The sequence below is a fragment of the Notamacropus eugenii genome, chromosome 2, assembly GCF_028372415.1.
Source record: "Notamacropus eugenii isolate mMacEug1 chromosome 2, mMacEug1.pri_v2, whole genome shotgun sequence".
Lineage (NCBI taxonomy): Eukaryota > Metazoa > Chordata > Mammalia > Diprotodontia > Macropodidae > Notamacropus > Notamacropus eugenii.
In genome coordinates, this window is record NC_092873.1 from 110,967,364 (window position 1) to 110,985,152 (window position 17,789).

The window sequence follows — 17,789 nt, forward strand, 5'->3', positions numbered from 1 at the left end:
CTTTCACATAGGAATAGAGAGTCATCCAGCTGCTAGCTGATGACTGGTCAGCTTTCTTATACAATAATGTAATGATAACATTATATGAGAAACAGTGGTATTAATGGTGGACAGATCACAGTCAAAAAAGACTTGGGTTTGAATCTAGTGTCATACTTTACTCAAGGTGTAATTTTCAGCAAGTTGCTTAACCTCTCTGAGCCTCAGTTTCCCTACGTGTACAATAGGAATAACAGCAGTATTGTTGTCCAGTCACTTTTTAGTCATTTCTGACTGTTTCTTCACTTGGGGTTTTCTTGGCAAAGATACTGCAGTGGTTTTCCATTTCCTTCTCCTGCTCATTGTACAGATGAGGAAAGGTAAACAGGGCTCAATGATTTGTCCAGGGTCACACAGGCAAGACTTGAACTCAGGACATGAGTCTTCTTGACTTTAGGCCTAGCATTCTATTCACTGTGCCACCTAGCTGTCCAGTGACAGTAATGGTACCTACCTTAGAATGGGTGAAATAATGTGTGCCAAACATTCTGAAAATCTTAAAATTTTATCTAAATGTGTAGCATTATGATGAACCAAACTGACTTCTCTTAAAAGAGATTTAAGTAGGAAAACTAGCCAAAGTCAAGTTTGAATGCTTATATCTTACTCTGATAGCTTTTCTTGATTTGGGGACTCATCTCCATTTAAAAAAATAACAACCTACACTTCTGCAGATTTCTTCCAGTCTGAAGAGGAAAAAAATTCTGTTTATCTGTGTTTGTCATTCATGTAAGTTTTGAGGAGCTGGGTGAAAATAATACATGAGCAGAAAATGAAAAATTAAGGTCACTCCTTACCATTTTTACCCTTTGGGTACCCTTGGGTCTATCTATAACCCCACATACAACCTCAGCAAATTCTGTACACATGTTCAATACTTTGGTATCAGGGTTAGCTATAGTTATAAAGTGAAACTTAGAAAACTGCAGTATTTAATCGGCAGCCATGTTCCTCAATAGCCCTTGCCCTTTTCTGTCCATTCACCATTTCACAAATTCTATTTTTCATGGATCCTCTTACCTAAGCCCTTAAGTCAACCTATTGAATTTTGATTGTTTCCTATCTGCCAAAAATTTCAGCTAGATCCCAAACAAGACAAATTGCAAGGATAATTACAGTAAATATCACAGTAGAATCCAAGCAGGTGCTGTCTTATTTTTGTCCCTGTATCCGTAGCAATTAGAAAAGAGCCCTACACAAAGTAATAATGAATTTTGAATGGAATCGAATCATAATTCACACAGTGGAGCTTTCACAGTCTTCCCTGAAGAAGACAGATGCACCAGTGCTATTACTTAATGTGAGAAGTGCAAAAATTACCTATTTCATTATGACAGATTGAAACCATGTTTGACTTTGCTCAGTTCAAATGAACAGTAATGCCCTAACCCTTCCAAAGCAGAAAAAAAAGAACATTATTCTGAGATAATTTACTGTTAGGGAGATTTTGGCCGTAATCTCAGAAACCAGAATTCTGCTTGTCCTGCCTTTAAATTCTGGCATACTATTTTCATGTGTGTGATTTCTCCCTGAGCTCTTAGCACAAAATTCAGGATCACAGCTAAAACTAGGCAAATCCCCATCTGGATATAAAATGGGAATTTTTCCAACTTCATAAGCAAGGTGGCTTCTTCTTTCAGATATAACCTGCCTTCTTCAACTTCCTGCTACCATAAATAAAATAATTAGATAATTTCCTTCTGGGTGGAGAGGATAATACTTAAGACTCTCCAGTGGAAATTTCCCTTTCTTCACACCAGGGTGCTATCCAAGGAATATCAGAAAACGCTAGTTTGCAAAGCCTATTCCTGTTGAGCTTTGCTATACAGTTGGACTTTATAGATTCCCTTCACTCTTTTTCAATAGTTTCTTTAAAGAACAGAGGGTATTAAAGACATTCTGCAATTGCTCTGGAGGAGTATGTTTAGATTCACTGAATATCAGGCAGAAGATGATCATCGGAACCATCTAGTCCAATCCTTTCATTTTAAATGTGATGAAAATGAAGCCCAGGGAATAGAAATGATTTCCCATAGCAACACCACCAGTTAGAACCTAGAGCCAAGGAAGATTTACTCCCAGTCCACTGTTATTCCATGATGTCATTCTCTGTTTAAAGAAGAAAAAAGTATGATGATGGAACTTTTTTATCTTTTCTTCATCTACTTATTCATTTTCCTCTATAATTCAGTCAAATTCACTGTTCTGATCATATTAGTGCCCTGTTCAAAAAACTTCCAAAGGTCTCCACTGCCTATAAAAAATATCCCGACATTAGCTGTGTATTCAAGGCTCTCCATAATCTGCCTCCAATGTATCCTGGTCTTCATGTCCCCAGAAGGCAGAATTAGGGGGAAAGAGTAGAAATTATAAAGAGGAAATTTGGATTTGAATTAAGTAGAAGCTTCCTAACAACTGGAATTATATAAAAGGGCAGTGGAATGTCCTGAGAGGTGGTAGCTTCCCCATTACTACTGGTCTTCAAGCAAAGTCTGGATGACCAGTTGGATATACCATAGTTGGATGCTTATTCAGATAGAGGTCTAAGGTTCCTCTTCTGTCTCTGACATTCTGTGATTTTATAATACAGTTATAGCCTTATCTCATCCTATTCCCTTCTATGATAAGGTCAAACTGGATTCCTTATTGTCTTTTCCATCCCTCTCCCATGTCCTTGACTCACATTAATCCCTCTCTCTGGGATGGACTTTATTTTCCTGTCCAGTATTCTTGCCCAACATTTCCTGAAATCCTCCCTTTAAAGCACAACTCAAGGGTCATTCAACCCCTTCCTGGAAGCCTTAGCTGAGTTTATTGCCTTAAAAAGATCTCTTTGCTCCACAGACTCCTCACAACAATTTCTTTTGGCATCTCCTTTAAAATAATTACATTCTGCCTCATATCATACTTATTGGTAAACATTTCTTCCCTGCTCCCCATTGTCATTATGTCTTATATCTCAATGCTCTTAATATAATGCTTTGTACATAGGTCTTTAATAAATGTTTGCTATATTGCATTGAAAAACCCAAAACAATTCCATATTTCAATTCAATTTAATATTTAACAAAGACTTGAAGACACTTACTGGATTATCTGAAGTTGTGCTCTCTAGATCAGGAATGCATTTTTCACACAGATTAATAAGCCACCTTTTGGAATTTGACCAGTTTCTATGGATGATAAGAACAGTTAAAATTCATTTGAAAGGCACTTTTGATGTAGCTAGTATTATGATCACAGAGCATAAAACAGGGTGCTAAATTGCTGTGAAAGTTATTCCCATGATTTCCTTTTTTGGATCAAGCTAGAAGTCTATGAACTTGAACAAACATTTGTAAATAGAAAGGGAAAGGGGGAAGGATGATGATGTCTTATAAGGCATGTTTTGCAAAGTAAAATGAACTTTGACGAAGGAAATGAGTTCTTATAATTATCCTGTCCAATTTCACTCATTGACTTTTGAGGGTCTACATTATATCTCATAGGTACCACTGAAACTTGATGAGATGAAACACATGACTGGACCACGGCTATGGACTGGTATACCTTTTTCAAAAGAAATAGGATAGGAAAAAGGGTAGGTATGTTAATAAGATATACACATATAAGAACACCCAGGAACCAAAGTGGAAAAGCCTAACAAAACATATCTGTGAGGATGAAAGAAGAAGAACTATGCTACTTTTGTCAATGGAGTAGACCATAAACCACCAGGACAGAAAGAGAAAATAGATAAGGATTTTGGAAAACAAACCGCAAGCCTGGGACACAGGAATGATGTGACAGTCATGGGACACTTCAGTTACCTAGACATTTGCTAGAGTTTTCAGACAAAGGCAGGACACTTAGAACTTCTTGACTTGCTTTAGCCAAAATTTCATCCTCCAAAAGGTACAGGAATCAATGAAGGGAAATTACATTTTGGAAGTGATTCTCAATACCAGGGAAGAACTGGTGATGAGGGTGGAAATGATGGGAATGCTATAGGAAAGTGACCACTATGTCCTGGAGGTTGTGATAAGAAAGGAAAATAACTCTGTCCACAATGTGAATACACCTTAGATCTGAGGAAAGTAGATTCCAAAGGGTTCAGAGGAGAGATAGCTTGGATCCCACAGATTAAAATGCTTGAAGAAAACCAGCCCAAAACATAGAAGAGATTCTCAAGAATGAAATTTTGAAAGAACAAAGAGAAAATAATTCTAACAAGAAGGAAAAATGGGACTTGTCTGAAGAGTCTCAAGTGGATACACAGGGAACTGACCAACCAATTTGGATTTTAGAAAGGTCAGGAGATGTAAACAAAAGGCTGATGATGAATCTTATAGGTAACAAGATGAATAGGAGTCTTGTAAAAAATAATGTCAAAAACACTAAAATTCAGAATGACCTGAGGTTAGAGTGGAAACCTAAGTTCAATCAAAAGGGGAGAAGTTTTTACCTATGTGGGAAAAAGGAAGATGGAAGAAAGATTATTGCTTTAGGTAGACAGAATTATAACTTAAAACAGAGAGCAGGAGGAGAAATGCTTCCCTTTTCACTTTCTTTTCTTTCTTTGCAAAGGAAAAGTGAACCATATACTAAAAATGGCAGAATGAAAAAGGATGAACAAGAAATTGACATATGAGATAAGTAAGGACATAGTAAGAGAGAAATCAGCTTCCATGGGTGATTCAAATTCCCTGACCCAGATGAACAGCACCTTTAGATCTTGACAGAACTAGCAAATGTGATTGCTGGCCCCCTGGCAGCGATGTGTGAAAGATTGTGGGAAACATGAGTGACTCCATAAGATTGGAGAAAAGGAAAAGTTTGCCGCAATTTTTTTAGAAGGGAAGATAAATGAGCTATAATTTGTAGGTCAATGAACTCGACTTTTATTCCTAGGAAAATACTAGAACATAACATTAAAGAAATGGCTAGTAGACATCCAGGAAGGGACCTGGTGATTACAAAGAGCCAGAATGACTTCATCAAGAATAAGTCAACCCATATCAAACCCATTTGTTTTTTTTTTCCCAAGAGAAGCCCCAAACCAGTAGAGGGGAATGCTGTAGATATACTTTATATAGATTTTATTGAAGCTTTTGCTAAAATAGCTTTTACTACTTGTGTGGAAAGATATGGATTAAGTGATAATACCACTGGATGGATTCAGACCTGATGGGATGAGCAGGCTCAAAGGACAGTGCTGTTCATGATGCCACATCGCTGGGAAAAGAGGTTTCCAAAAAAGTACCCCAGGGATCTGTGCTTGGTCTTGCACTGTTTCACACTTTTATCAGATAGTTAGATAAAATCATGTAGTATATGGTATATTCATCAAATTTGCAGATGATAAAAAGCTGGGAGAACAAGATAACATACCACATGACCAAGTTTCTACTGACAAGTGGATGACCACGTATCATTCTAGAGCAGCTGGATTAAATTCAAGCAGAAACAGATATCTGGGGACCACATAACAACTTAGAAAACCATCAACTAGCACCATCTATATTTTATTGTTGTTCAGTTGTTTCAGTCGTGTCTGACTCTTTGCGATCTCATCTGGTGTCTTCTTGGGAAAGATACTAGAGGGGTTTGCATTGCCTTCTCTAGTTCATTTTATAGATAAAGAACTGAGGCAGAGTTAAGTGACTTGCCCAAGATCACACAGCTAGAAAGTCTCGGAGGCCAGATTTGAACTCAGGAAAATGAGTCTTTCTGACTTCAGGTTTGACACACTATCCACTGTGCCACCTAGCTAGCCATTTATATTTTACTGTAGTTTTATTTATTTTGTTAGATATTTTTCAATTACAATGTAATCTGGTTCAGGCTACATTCAGGAGTTTTGAGGAACCTTGTGGCCCCCTGGCTCCAAGTTTGACATGTCTGTTCTAAAGGACTGGGCAAAATACAATGAGATGAACTTAAGTACAGATAAAGATAAAGTTTTGCTCGTGTACAAAAGTCAACATCATGGGCATAAGATGGGGGACATGGATAGATAGGAGTTGTTCTCAAAAAGATGTGAATATTTTAGTGGCCTGTAAGCTCAATATGAATTAGTGGTGTGGAAAGAAAAAGAAAAAGCTAATGAAAACACGATGCATTAAGAGAGGCAAAATTTCCAAAAGAGAGGTAAAGATCACCAACAAGAAACCAGTTAACCTTTATTTGGGGGGTTATAACATATGGGGGTTACCTTTAGTACATGGGTCGAAATTAATGGCCAATGAAGCCTGTTCCAGCTTTCAATTTCTGTGATCCTCTAAAAGATCCTCAAATGGTCTATCAAGCCTAAATCAGCCTCTTTGCAAATTCAACCAATCTTCAAATGACTGGGATTTAAGACTCTTTACCATTCTGGTTGTCCCACTCTGGACATTCTTCAGTCTATTGGTCTGCTTATTATGTGACCAGAACAATCACAATACTCCAGATGAGGTCTGGTGAAGGGAGAATATGGAAGGAACCAGAAGCAATGGGTGGAATTTGCTAAGAAGGCAATTTAGACTTGATGTCAAGAAAGACTTCCTAATAATTTGAGATCTCCAGGAGGCAGTAAGTTCCCTCTCCTTAGAAGTCTTCAAGCTTCTACTGACAAGTGGATGACCACTTGTCAAAAATAATATATTGGGAATATTTTTGTATAGGAGTTAAAAGTAATGCTTTCCAACTTTCAAATTCTGTGGTTTTCTGAAAGATCACAAAATAATTTGGCAAACTATGTGAGAATAAGTGCCATTATTCAGGGAACAATTACTACTAAGTAGAGGTGAATGAAAGAAAATATTGTATAAATTAATGGAGAAGAAAGGTGCTTTCTTTAGGGGGAGAGGAACAGGGGAGATGAAGGAAAGTTGATAGTCTTGAATTCAGAAATTGTCAAACATTAATACAAAATTAATTTCTCTTTTATCCATTTCATTTTGTGAAAAATGAACCATTAACCTAAGCCAGCTGTGAGAGATAGTTTGTCATCTTCATATATCACTTTATTTCATACACAAAAAAGAATAAGGACAACAATGTCTGGTTCTCATCGCTTCAACAGTTGGTCTCTGTAACTAAGGCATAATAAGATACTTATTTCTAAAGCTCATAATGAACTGCAAATGAAGGAGAAAAGGGGAACAAAATATGAATATCCCATTTCCTTTCTTCCTCATCAAAATAAGAAAAATAACAGTTATCTCCTCTTTGCACCTCAAAGTCAAAAAATCACAAAGATTCTTCATCTACTTAAAATCCTGCCTGTGATATTATATGGCCTCAAAGATTTTCTTCACTGCATTCAACCTTTCCTTAGTATGGCCAAGTGAACAAAATTATGTCCATGAATGAATTAGATAAAACGGCTCTCTACCTTAAAAAATATGCTGGTAGCTGACTCCCATATTGAAAACCATCATCGTAAATCTGAAAATGCTCATGGAATTCTTGAATTTTATTCTGAGTTGTTGGATATAACCCTTTGCCAAAAATAATATTCGCTGTGACAGGATACAGGACATGCCTAGGGGAAAAAAAACACAAATCAGTCATAGGATCATAGGTTCATGGATGCAGAATTGGAAGGGATCTCTGAGGCCAATTAACAAAGCAGTCAATGAACAAGTATTTCTTCATTTATTTACTTAATAAGCATTTATTATTCTCTTAACACCTACTATCTGCTAGGCATTATAATGTTAGCATAGGAGACACAAGGACAAAAATGAAATGGCCCCTGCTTTCAAGGAGCTTACATTCTAGTACAACAAAATGCTACTGTAGGCCCAAAAACAAACAAACAAAAAATTCACACCCCTGCATGAAGGAATGTGCACTATAATAATTTCATTTTTATATAAATACTGATGAATATAAGAAAAAATGTACTGAGAGACAAAAGCACCCTCAAGCTGCTTTAACATTTTGTTGCTCAGGTAAAAGGGGCTTTAATGGCAGCTGGGTGGCAAGGTGGATTGAGTGCCCAGACTGGAGTCAGGAAGACTTAATCTTCTGGAGTTCATATCCTCCCTCAGACACTTGGTAACTGTGTTGATCCTGGGCAAGTCCCTTGCTCAGTTCCTCATCTGTAAAATGAGTTGGAGAAAATTTTTAAATGGCAAATCACTCCAGTAACTTCGTCAAGAAAACCTCAAGTGGGGTTATGAGGAGTCAGACACGTCTGAAATAAGTCAACGATATATCAGAATCACAAATAGAAAGCTAGAAGAGATCTTAGAGATCACCTTACCTAGTTCCTTCATTTAACAGAAGAAACCCAGGGGCCAGACAGATTATGTAAATTATCTATGATCCCACAGAAACTAAGCGGCAGAGGCAGGGATTTAACTCTAAAGCCAGTACTCTTACCACCGAACTATGCTGCCTTCCCCATCCTGATTTCTGCTCCACAATCCTTATTTTTGACTTCCCAAGCTCCCCAGTGCTACACCATAGCAGATGATTTAAAACTCTTACTAAGGCTATCCCTATATTCTTCTCTCCAGCCTTCAAAACTCAATACCATTACCATCAACTGTCTGTCCTCTCTCTCTCTCTCTCTCTCTCTCCCTCCCTCCCTCCCTCCCTCCCTCCCTCTCTCTCTCTTTCACACACACACACTCACACACATACGCACACACACACACACACACACACTCCAAAGAAGAAAAGATGTCTAACATTTCCCTTGCCAAGGGAATCCACACTCCTGAGTTAATAGAAGCCTGAGCTAGGAAGGTGGCGGCAGAAAGAAAAAGTAGTGAGTAGATATAATCACCACTGTCAAGGCTAAGAAACAAAATACTGACAGGATTTAGTGATTGGTTTGTGAGGATGGGGAAGGGGGAAGAAGCAATTAAATTCTAACTTTGTATTGATCTCAGTAGTATCACAATTTTGGAAACAAGAAGAGATACTCCCAACAGGTACAGTAGTTTTGTTTTTTTTTTGGAGGGGTAGCATTTTGTACTTAAAAATGACAAACTTCTAATATACTAGGCAAAAATATAAAGGGTAAGGACCCATCCCACTCTCACCCTACAATTCAAGTGATTATTGCCATAGGATCCTTGGGAACTAGAAAACCAGAAACATTTCTAATGTTTGTCAGAGAAAGCAGTCTTTTAGTGTATAAAAGGAAAGGTTGCAAGCCATTTTGGGGAGGAAGCCATTCTTATTTAAATTTAAATTTTTCAATTCACAAAAATTAATTCACTTTGAAAAAAAGAAAAACAAAACCCCGTAACAAATATACGTAGTTAAGCAAACAAATTCATTTGTAAAATGTATGGGCTGGAAAAGCTTGTCTAACTTTTCTATATTAAGTTTCTTTCCTCTTTAAATCCTATGGAATCTATGAGAATCATAATATTTTAACTGTAAGTACTGTAGTGAATCAGATCATCATCATTAACAAATAATTACTGAACATTATGTACAGATAAGCTAGGTTTGTTAGATGACTTCCTTTCCCGAGGAAAAACAGGGATAAATTGAGAGAAACAGTAAATGGTGGATCCATGAGGAATCTGCACCAAAGAAATTCGAGAGTGTGCATTTTGATTTAGCTTATTTATGATTCACAGCTATGTGGGTTTGTTCTCATTCTACACTGGTGCATCAGTAAAACAGATCTCATAAGCATATTCTATTGGGAAGAATGGGAATGAGAAAGGAAACAACCTTTGGTCAATTTGAAGAACTAAGAAGAACCAATTATTTCTATGTTGGATACATATATGTCACTAAATATCAGGATCAAGAAAAGCAGAGGGCCATGAGTGGCTACATTATTTTATTTTAAACTTAAATACAAAAAGGAAAAAAGCCATTGCCATATACACAGCAGACCATAATATAGGATTTAATATAAAACAATAAATTTCCACTTCAAGAAAACCTATATAATAAATACTACACATTGTTTTCAAAGCTACGTTTTTCTTTGCTTTCTTGTGTTCTCTGCTGTGCGCTTTTCACTTTATTTTTCCCTTCCCTCCTCTCCCCACCCTAAAGGTTACCATTAAGCATGAATATATGAACATATACACATCTATAAATATATCTGTATATACTCATACACATGTATGTAAGACCACATATATAATATGTAATAAATGCTTATTTCCTCCTATCATCTGTTTTTTTGAAAGTGGATAGCATCTTCCTTTATAGGTCCAAGTCTTCTCATGTTTTTCTAAATCACGTTCATTATTTCCTACCCCACTGCAATATTCCAATATAATCACATCCTATCTGAGAGACTGTCTATGAAAGATTTTTTCCCCAATTTTCTGCATTCCTTCTGTTCTTGAATACAGTTTTTTTATTTATACAAGAAAATTTTAATTTAAAATAATTGAAATTATCCTTTGTAAAAAGGATTTCAATAATGATCTCACCTTATAATATAGTTTAAGGTTTGAGACTGCTGAGTCTACTTCCTTTACATCTTTTTCCCCTAGCTTCTTTGAAGTTACTGACCTTTGGTTCTTCAAATGAACGTTGCTATTATTTTTTCTAACTCAGTAAAATAAATTTTAGTATTTTCATTGGGATGACATTGAACAAATAGATGAATTAGGTAAATCTGCCATTTTAAAAATTATATTGGCTTTACCTACCCATGAACAATAAACAGCCAATTATTTAGATGTGAGCTTATTTGTACAAAAAATGTTTTATATTTATGTTCATATAGTTTTTATGTCTGTTTTGGCAGGTATATGCTCAGGTATTTTATATTGTATAGGTATTTTAAATGGTCTAAAACAATACTGAATAAAGTTGCTGACAGTGCAATTTGCTTTTTACTTTTAATTTTATTTTAACTTTAACTTTGAGATCATGATTACTATCCCTGCTTTTTATATACAAAATTCTATGCCTTCACTTTATTTTATCTTTATGTGTATCTATCACTTTCATAACATTTCCTGAAAGTAACATTACTGAATTCAAATTTTTAATCTGCCATCCATTTCTGCTTTATGGGTAAATTTGTTCATTCACATTCTAAGCTACAACTGCTTGTTATATAAAAATATAAATATCTCCTTCCTATTTTTCCTCACTATCCTTCTCACCCTATTTACCCTGTCCCTTCTCACTATTGTTACTTACTTCCAACTGCTATCTTGCCCTCCTATTCCTTAACCTAGCCACTCCTCAAAGAGTCCCTTCCTTATTCTCTCCCCCAAACCTATCCCCTTGCCCTCTTACTTCTTTCTGAATTTAGATTTTTATACCCTTCTAGATATATATGTTGTTCCCTCTTTAACCTATTGTTAATGAGAGAAAAATTCCAATTCTACCTGCCCTCCCCCTTACTAGCTTCTTCAGTATCCCTTTTTCTTCTTATGCCTCACCTGTATGAGCTGACTGCTCATTTATCTCTCCTTACGCAGTTTTATTTTTTTTAGAATCACCTCATCATACTCAGCTCTGTCCATGACTTTCTTTTAAACTACCCAAAACATGATGGCAAGCATAGGAAAGAGTACTGCCGGTGGCTACACTTCTCAATGAGCATATGAATATGCTTATATCCAATATTTTTATTACTATAAACTGTAGTGAGGGAAGTTTCCTGAAAAGTAAATAAATATGATGGAATACTACTGTGCTGTAACAAAATGATGAGCTAGAAAAGACTTGCATGAAATAATGAAAAGTGAAATAAGCAGGACTAAGAGAACATTGTATACAGTAATGATATTGTTCCAAGAATAACTGTGAATGACTAAGTTATTCTGAGTATCACACATGTTTAAATCCACTACAGCAGACCTACGAAGAAGATGCTATCCATCTCCAGAGAAAGAGGTGATAAACAGCAGAATGAATGGTATGATTTTGCATGCGCGCACACACACATGTGTAAAAGTAAGTAAATAAACATAAATGAAGAGGTGAATGGATAAATAAATAATAGATAACTAGATAAAGGAATGAATGAATGAATAAAAAAATTGCATAGCCAAAGTACAGTTACTTCTTCCACATTGCAGGGTTTAGTGGCACAGTGCACCCCATGATCTGGAAAATCTGTGTAAAGTTTTTTGACCCTCCATACTACAGAAGTAGTCTGATTTTTTTTCTTTTTTCCTTTACGGGGTATTTACAGTATCATATTGCAAAATTTGGGTTGATATTATACAATAGTATGCATATATTTTATGCATTTCTGAGTTTCTAAACTTCTTCTGTGTCATCTAAAACTCCCCCAAATTCCCACTTAATTTCTTATGCTGACTCACAATATATCGAAACTACAACAGGGAAAGTCACAATATATGTACACAATCTCTTACAATCTTGAAGGCTTTCTTTATGTCAAACTTACATATCTATTTTTAACTAGAAAATTTAGAAATTAAATACTTTATTTACCTTACTAAGTCATAGAGATTCTTGCTTCCATCAGTACCCAAATTCTCCAGTTCTTCATGTAATTCTTCTACCATCTTTTCACTAAACTGATATAGATGGGAATTCTTCATTTTGTTTTTCATCAGGCCGTATAACATACCATGGAATGTTAAAAAGATGCTCTTTGGAAGTGATACTATAAATAGAAAATTATTTTAAATTACATATGTCTGTTTTAAACATATAAAAATATATATGATTCATAGATAGAATTTGATTATCCATGGCAAGGAAGAAAACAGTATCTCAGATATCCAGAAAATAATGCAGAAATGTTTGGAATTTATTATATAATCTTCTTTGTATCAGATTACCTTCCTAATCATGCTTTGTTTAGGATCATAATTAGAGTAGGCATCCGATAAAATTCTCTTACCAAAAATACACAAATAACTAAAACATTCAAATTTATAAGACTAAAAAGTATTCTTTAAGAGATATGAAGAGGTAGTTTTCAAAGGAAGAAATCCAAGTTATTAACAACCATGTGAAAAAATACTCCAAATTACTAATAAGTAGAGAAATTAAAGAAAATCTGAGGCTTTACCTTACATATATCAGATGAACATAGATGACAAAAGAGGGAAATAACAAATATTGGAGGGGATGAAACAGGCACATTTAACGCACTATTGGTGGAACTGTGGATTTGTCCTGTCATTCTGGAAAGCAATATGGAACTATGCTAAAAAAAGTTAAACTAAACTGTGCATGCCCTTTGAGTTAATGATACCACTACTGGTCTCAAACACCCAAAAAGATCAAGAAAGAGGGAAAGGACAGATATGCACAAAAGTATTCATAACAGTTCTCAGTGTAGCAGGACTAAACTGCAAGCTAAGGGAATTCCCACCTATTGGGGAACAGTTAAACAAATGGTGGTATATGAACATGATGGCATATACTGTGTCATAAGAATGAAGAAATGGACAGTTTTAGAGAAAACTGGGGAGAGATCTATGAACCAATCAAAAATGAAGAGAGCAGATCCAGAACAATTTATACAACGTCAACAACATTTTTGTAAAATATAACTTTCAAAGACTCTAATTAATGAAGAGATTAATTATGAGTCTAGAGCAGGCCTGCACAACCTACAGCATGCCAAAGGATTTCAGGCTGGGAAAAATTTTCTCTACATTTTCCATAGGCCTCCCCCTGAAAATCCTTTGGCATGCTGCAGATTGTGCAGACCTGGTCTAGAGGATTAATCATATCACCTATCTCCTTTAGATCCTTAGAGAGGATCTAAAAGGCAACATGAGACATCCATTTTGGACACGACCAATGTGATCATTTGTTTTGCTGGACAATATATCTTTGTCGTGAGGGTTTGTTTTTCATTTTTCATCATCATTATTAACATTATCATTATTACTCTGTTGAGGGGGAGAAAGGGAGAGAAGACAAATGCTTATAAAAATAAATATTTTTAAAAATATAATTTGCATTACTTGAGTATACACCTTTAGATGATTACAGTATATAATTGGTAATGAGCTGGATGGTACAGGTAAAATTACAAGAATACAATTTTATTTTAAATATTTCATAATTCTGGTCTGGAAGAAGTATCAGTCAAGGACGTATGACAAGGTTTTTTCCTCTTTGAATTGAGTAAAAAGAATTTTTATAATTGATGCTTTAAGTTACTTATTAATGAATAAAAAAGATTGTTACTTAAATTTCACAGTTTGTCCTAAAGGTCACTGATTTTTTTTCAATGAGTGGCTTAGAAGTGGAAAAACCATTAGAAGTTATTCCTTTTCCTTTGATTTTGCCAACCCCTTCAGTTTACAGATGAGAAAAAAGAGGTGTAAAAAAGGTAATTTGAGGTCATACATGACAGTAAGTAAAGTAAAGCTCGTTCATGAACACGGGTTCTCTGGTTTCAAATGTAGGGTTCATTTCAGTATACCACAGTCTTTTTCAACTGGTCCTTTCTAGGGCAAGGAAGGGAAGGAGGAGGGACTGAAATTGGAACTATTTGCTTTGGATGTTATAAAAAACATCAAGATGACTACTTAGTATATATCTCAAAGATCTCAAAAGACATCAGTCATGTCCTCCCTTGTGACAGAAAAAAAACAATTAGGCAAAACTGTATTGGCTGGTGCTTCACTTTTTATTATACTTCACCAATACTGTGTTTTTTACAAATTGAACATGTGGCAACCTGTGTCAAGACAGTCTATTGGCACCATTTTTCAAATAGCATACGCTCACATCATATCTCTGTGTCACATTTTGGTAATTCTCTCAATATTTCAAACTCGTTCTTCATTATTATATCTGTCATGGTGAGCTGTGGTTAGTAATCATTGAAGTTACAATTGTAATTATTTTGGGGTGCATCCACAGAAGATGGTGAACTTAAATGATAAATATGTGTTCTGCCTCCTCTACCTACTGGCCATTCTCCCATCTCTCTCCCTCTCCTGAAGCCTCCCATTCTCTGAGACCCAACAACACTGAAAATGGGCAAATGAATAACCAGACAGTGGCCTTTAAGTGTTTAAATGAAAGGAAGAATCAATCAATGCAGCAAACTTCATGGTTGTCTTAGTTTAAGAAACTGCCACAGTCGTCCCAACCTTAAGCAACCACCACTCTTATCAGTTAGCAGCCATCAACATCAAGGCAAGATACTCCACCAACAAGATTATAGTTCGCTGAAAGTTCAGATGATGGTTAGCATTTTTTAGCAATAAATTTGTGTACGTCGGGTTTTTCTAAACATGTTACCATTGCACACTTACTTGACTACGGTATAGTGTAAACATAACTTTCAGATGAACCAGGAAACCAAAAAATTCATATTTTTATCACTTTATAATATCTGCTTTATTGTGGCAGTCTAAAGCTGAACTTACAATATCTCTGAGATATGCCTGTATTGATAATTTTTTCAAAAGATAAATGACAAAAGCATAAAGGAGATAGGAGTAATATGTTTAAATATATAACTCCTAGTGATGGTTTATAGGAAAAACTCTATGATACACATCTACAAAACACAACAAATATAGTGATTTAAGAGAAACAAGTAATACATTTTCTAAGTGTCTTTCAATTTCCATGCCCTGGCTTTCAGATTCAATAAAAGTTCCTCAGTCACTATATCAACTGGCTTAAAGGTGTACAGTGTCCAGTGCTGGCAAAACTAAAATATCATATGCAAAACCAATACATGGGGATAGGATGGAGTAAAAATGTGACCTATGATCCCACAGAAAAATGCAAACTACCTTGAGTAAATGTAAACAAACAGCAAAAGAAGCTCCAATGATCCCACTGGAAAATTAACACATGACCATGGACCATCCTTGGCATTAAACCTTTTTTGCTCTTTTTCTATATAATACCTGACCGGGCCTAGAGTTGGCACGGGGATCCATGATGCCACTTTGTCTTGCTGCCATCCACGATGACTGGCCTCTTGTGAGCAAACTCCCCAATTAACCTGATTTACCCTAATAAAACTTATTAATAACCAAGCTAGTATGAGCCCCTCTTTCTTTGGTATCTCAGTATTCTCTCTGAGGGTATGCCACACTACAATTGGCATAATTAGGGTAGAACAGATATGCCTCCCTTAAATGTGGCATAGTTCGCAGTATACTCTTAGTATACCCTTAGTATACCCTTACATCAACTAACGTAGTCAAAATAATTCTGGAACCGCTTGAAAGGTAGCTTGGTGTTATCAACAAGAGCAACATCAGAAAACCTTCCTACTCAATGAACCCTAGACCTTGCACATTGCCTCCAGGATCAAATATAAAATTTTCTGTTAGGAATGCAAAGTCCTGTATAACCCGGTCCCCTCCTACCTTTCCAATCCTCTTGCATTTTATACCTCCTTACTCCCAACACAGGCTGTGACCTGTGACAATGGCTTCCTTGTTGTTCCTGAATCAAGATACTCCATTCTCCTGAGTGAGCATGGTCACGGGTTTTCTCTTCCCATGCATGGGAATTCTCTCCTTCCTTATCTCCTTATTTCCCTGTCTTCCTTCAAATGCCAGTCAACCCCCCTCCCCTTTCTAAAGGAAACGTTCTCTCTATTATCTAAAATTTACCCTATGAAAAACGAGGCCTCTGAAGCAGTTAATAGTAATTACTTTGATTTACATTAGGATTAAGTGTCCTTTCCTTAAAAAGAGATAGGCCAGCATAAATATTCCTTTAAATCTGAGTTACCTATAGATTTAGTGAATGAATATTTTAATGAGTTAACAGTAGATAAATTAGAATCAGCCTAGAAATAAAATAAAATAATCAGAGGATTAAGTTTAGACATCACAAGACTCTCTACTAAAGGTCAAATTGCCCTTTTCAGAAAACTAGAGGGTGGGTGTTAACTCTCAGCGCACCACATATTACTCTTTTAATAAGTTCCTTCTTTTTCAGTAACCTACATAGACCCATAGCAGAAATCCTTAAGAGACCACTGAAAGATGTTTCTTAAAAAAATTTATAGAAATGATAGGCATGAGTTCTAAACCAATGAAATACTGAATCTAGCAGTTATAGCACCCTAGAAATTCCCATGATGCCCCCAACATGCCCAACAGCTGAATATTGTAAATTTACCTATTTCTCTATAAATCCTATGACTCAGCCTGATGAATACAGTTCCTTTAATTCTGTTATAAAGATAAGCTCTGTAAACCAGTTAAATTGTCACTAATCACTGAGGAATTAGTTGATCTGACTTAATGGTAACTTAATGGCATTGCTATTAAATAATATCTCAGTGGTAATACGTCACAGACAGATAGAAATCCAACACTTGTATGCAACTTGTTTGTACATAGTTGTTTTCACATCATCTCTCCATTAGACTATGAGCTCCCTGAGAGCAAAGACTGTCTTTTATCTTTCTTTGTAGCCCCAGTGCTTAGCACAGTTCTTGGCACATAGGCACTTAATAAATGCTTACATACAAAGCGCTTACACAGTGTTTACTGACTGACTGACTCTGACTGGCCTTAGTTTAAGTCCCAGCGCTGATTCTGACACTTATGAGTTGATACTTGGCAATTTCTTTGAATCTGAGTTTCCTCAACTCTAAAATAAAGTACTATCTACCTCACAGCATTATTATGAGAGGAGACAATGGTCTACTTAAGGAGCTATTTAAATTCAAGTTATTACATATTATAATTATTATCCCTTTCAATTAAGCCATGGGGAAAGGGGAGGAAGCTGCTCTAAATCATTATATTACTACTCAGTCAAAAACTTATGTGTGTAAGGAGGATTTTGTTATCCTTCTTAGACTTAGTTTCTCAGGATCCACGGTCATGGGAATGTCTAGTTTGCAAGTGTTA

General features: G+C 35.8%; 1 protein-coding gene across 9 annotated transcripts in view; it reads right to left on the reverse strand.

The window, feature by feature from the left end:
• CYP39A1 (cytochrome P450 family 39 subfamily A member 1) overlaps positions 1-17,789 on the reverse strand; it is a 135,307-nt gene that overhangs the window by 107,553 nt on the left and 9,965 nt on the right. For all 9 annotated transcript variants that reach the window (XM_072642353.1, XM_072642356.1, XM_072642351.1 and 6 more), the window contains 3 exons: positions 12,415-12,589; positions 7,397-7,546; positions 3,128-3,212 (listed from right to left, as the gene is read on the reverse strand). In XM_072642353.1, coding sequence (XP_072498454.1) covers positions 3,128-3,212; positions 7,397-7,546; positions 12,415-12,589 — 410 coding nt within the window. The remainder of the gene's footprint in view (positions 1-3,127; positions 3,213-7,396; positions 7,547-12,414; positions 12,590-17,789) is intronic.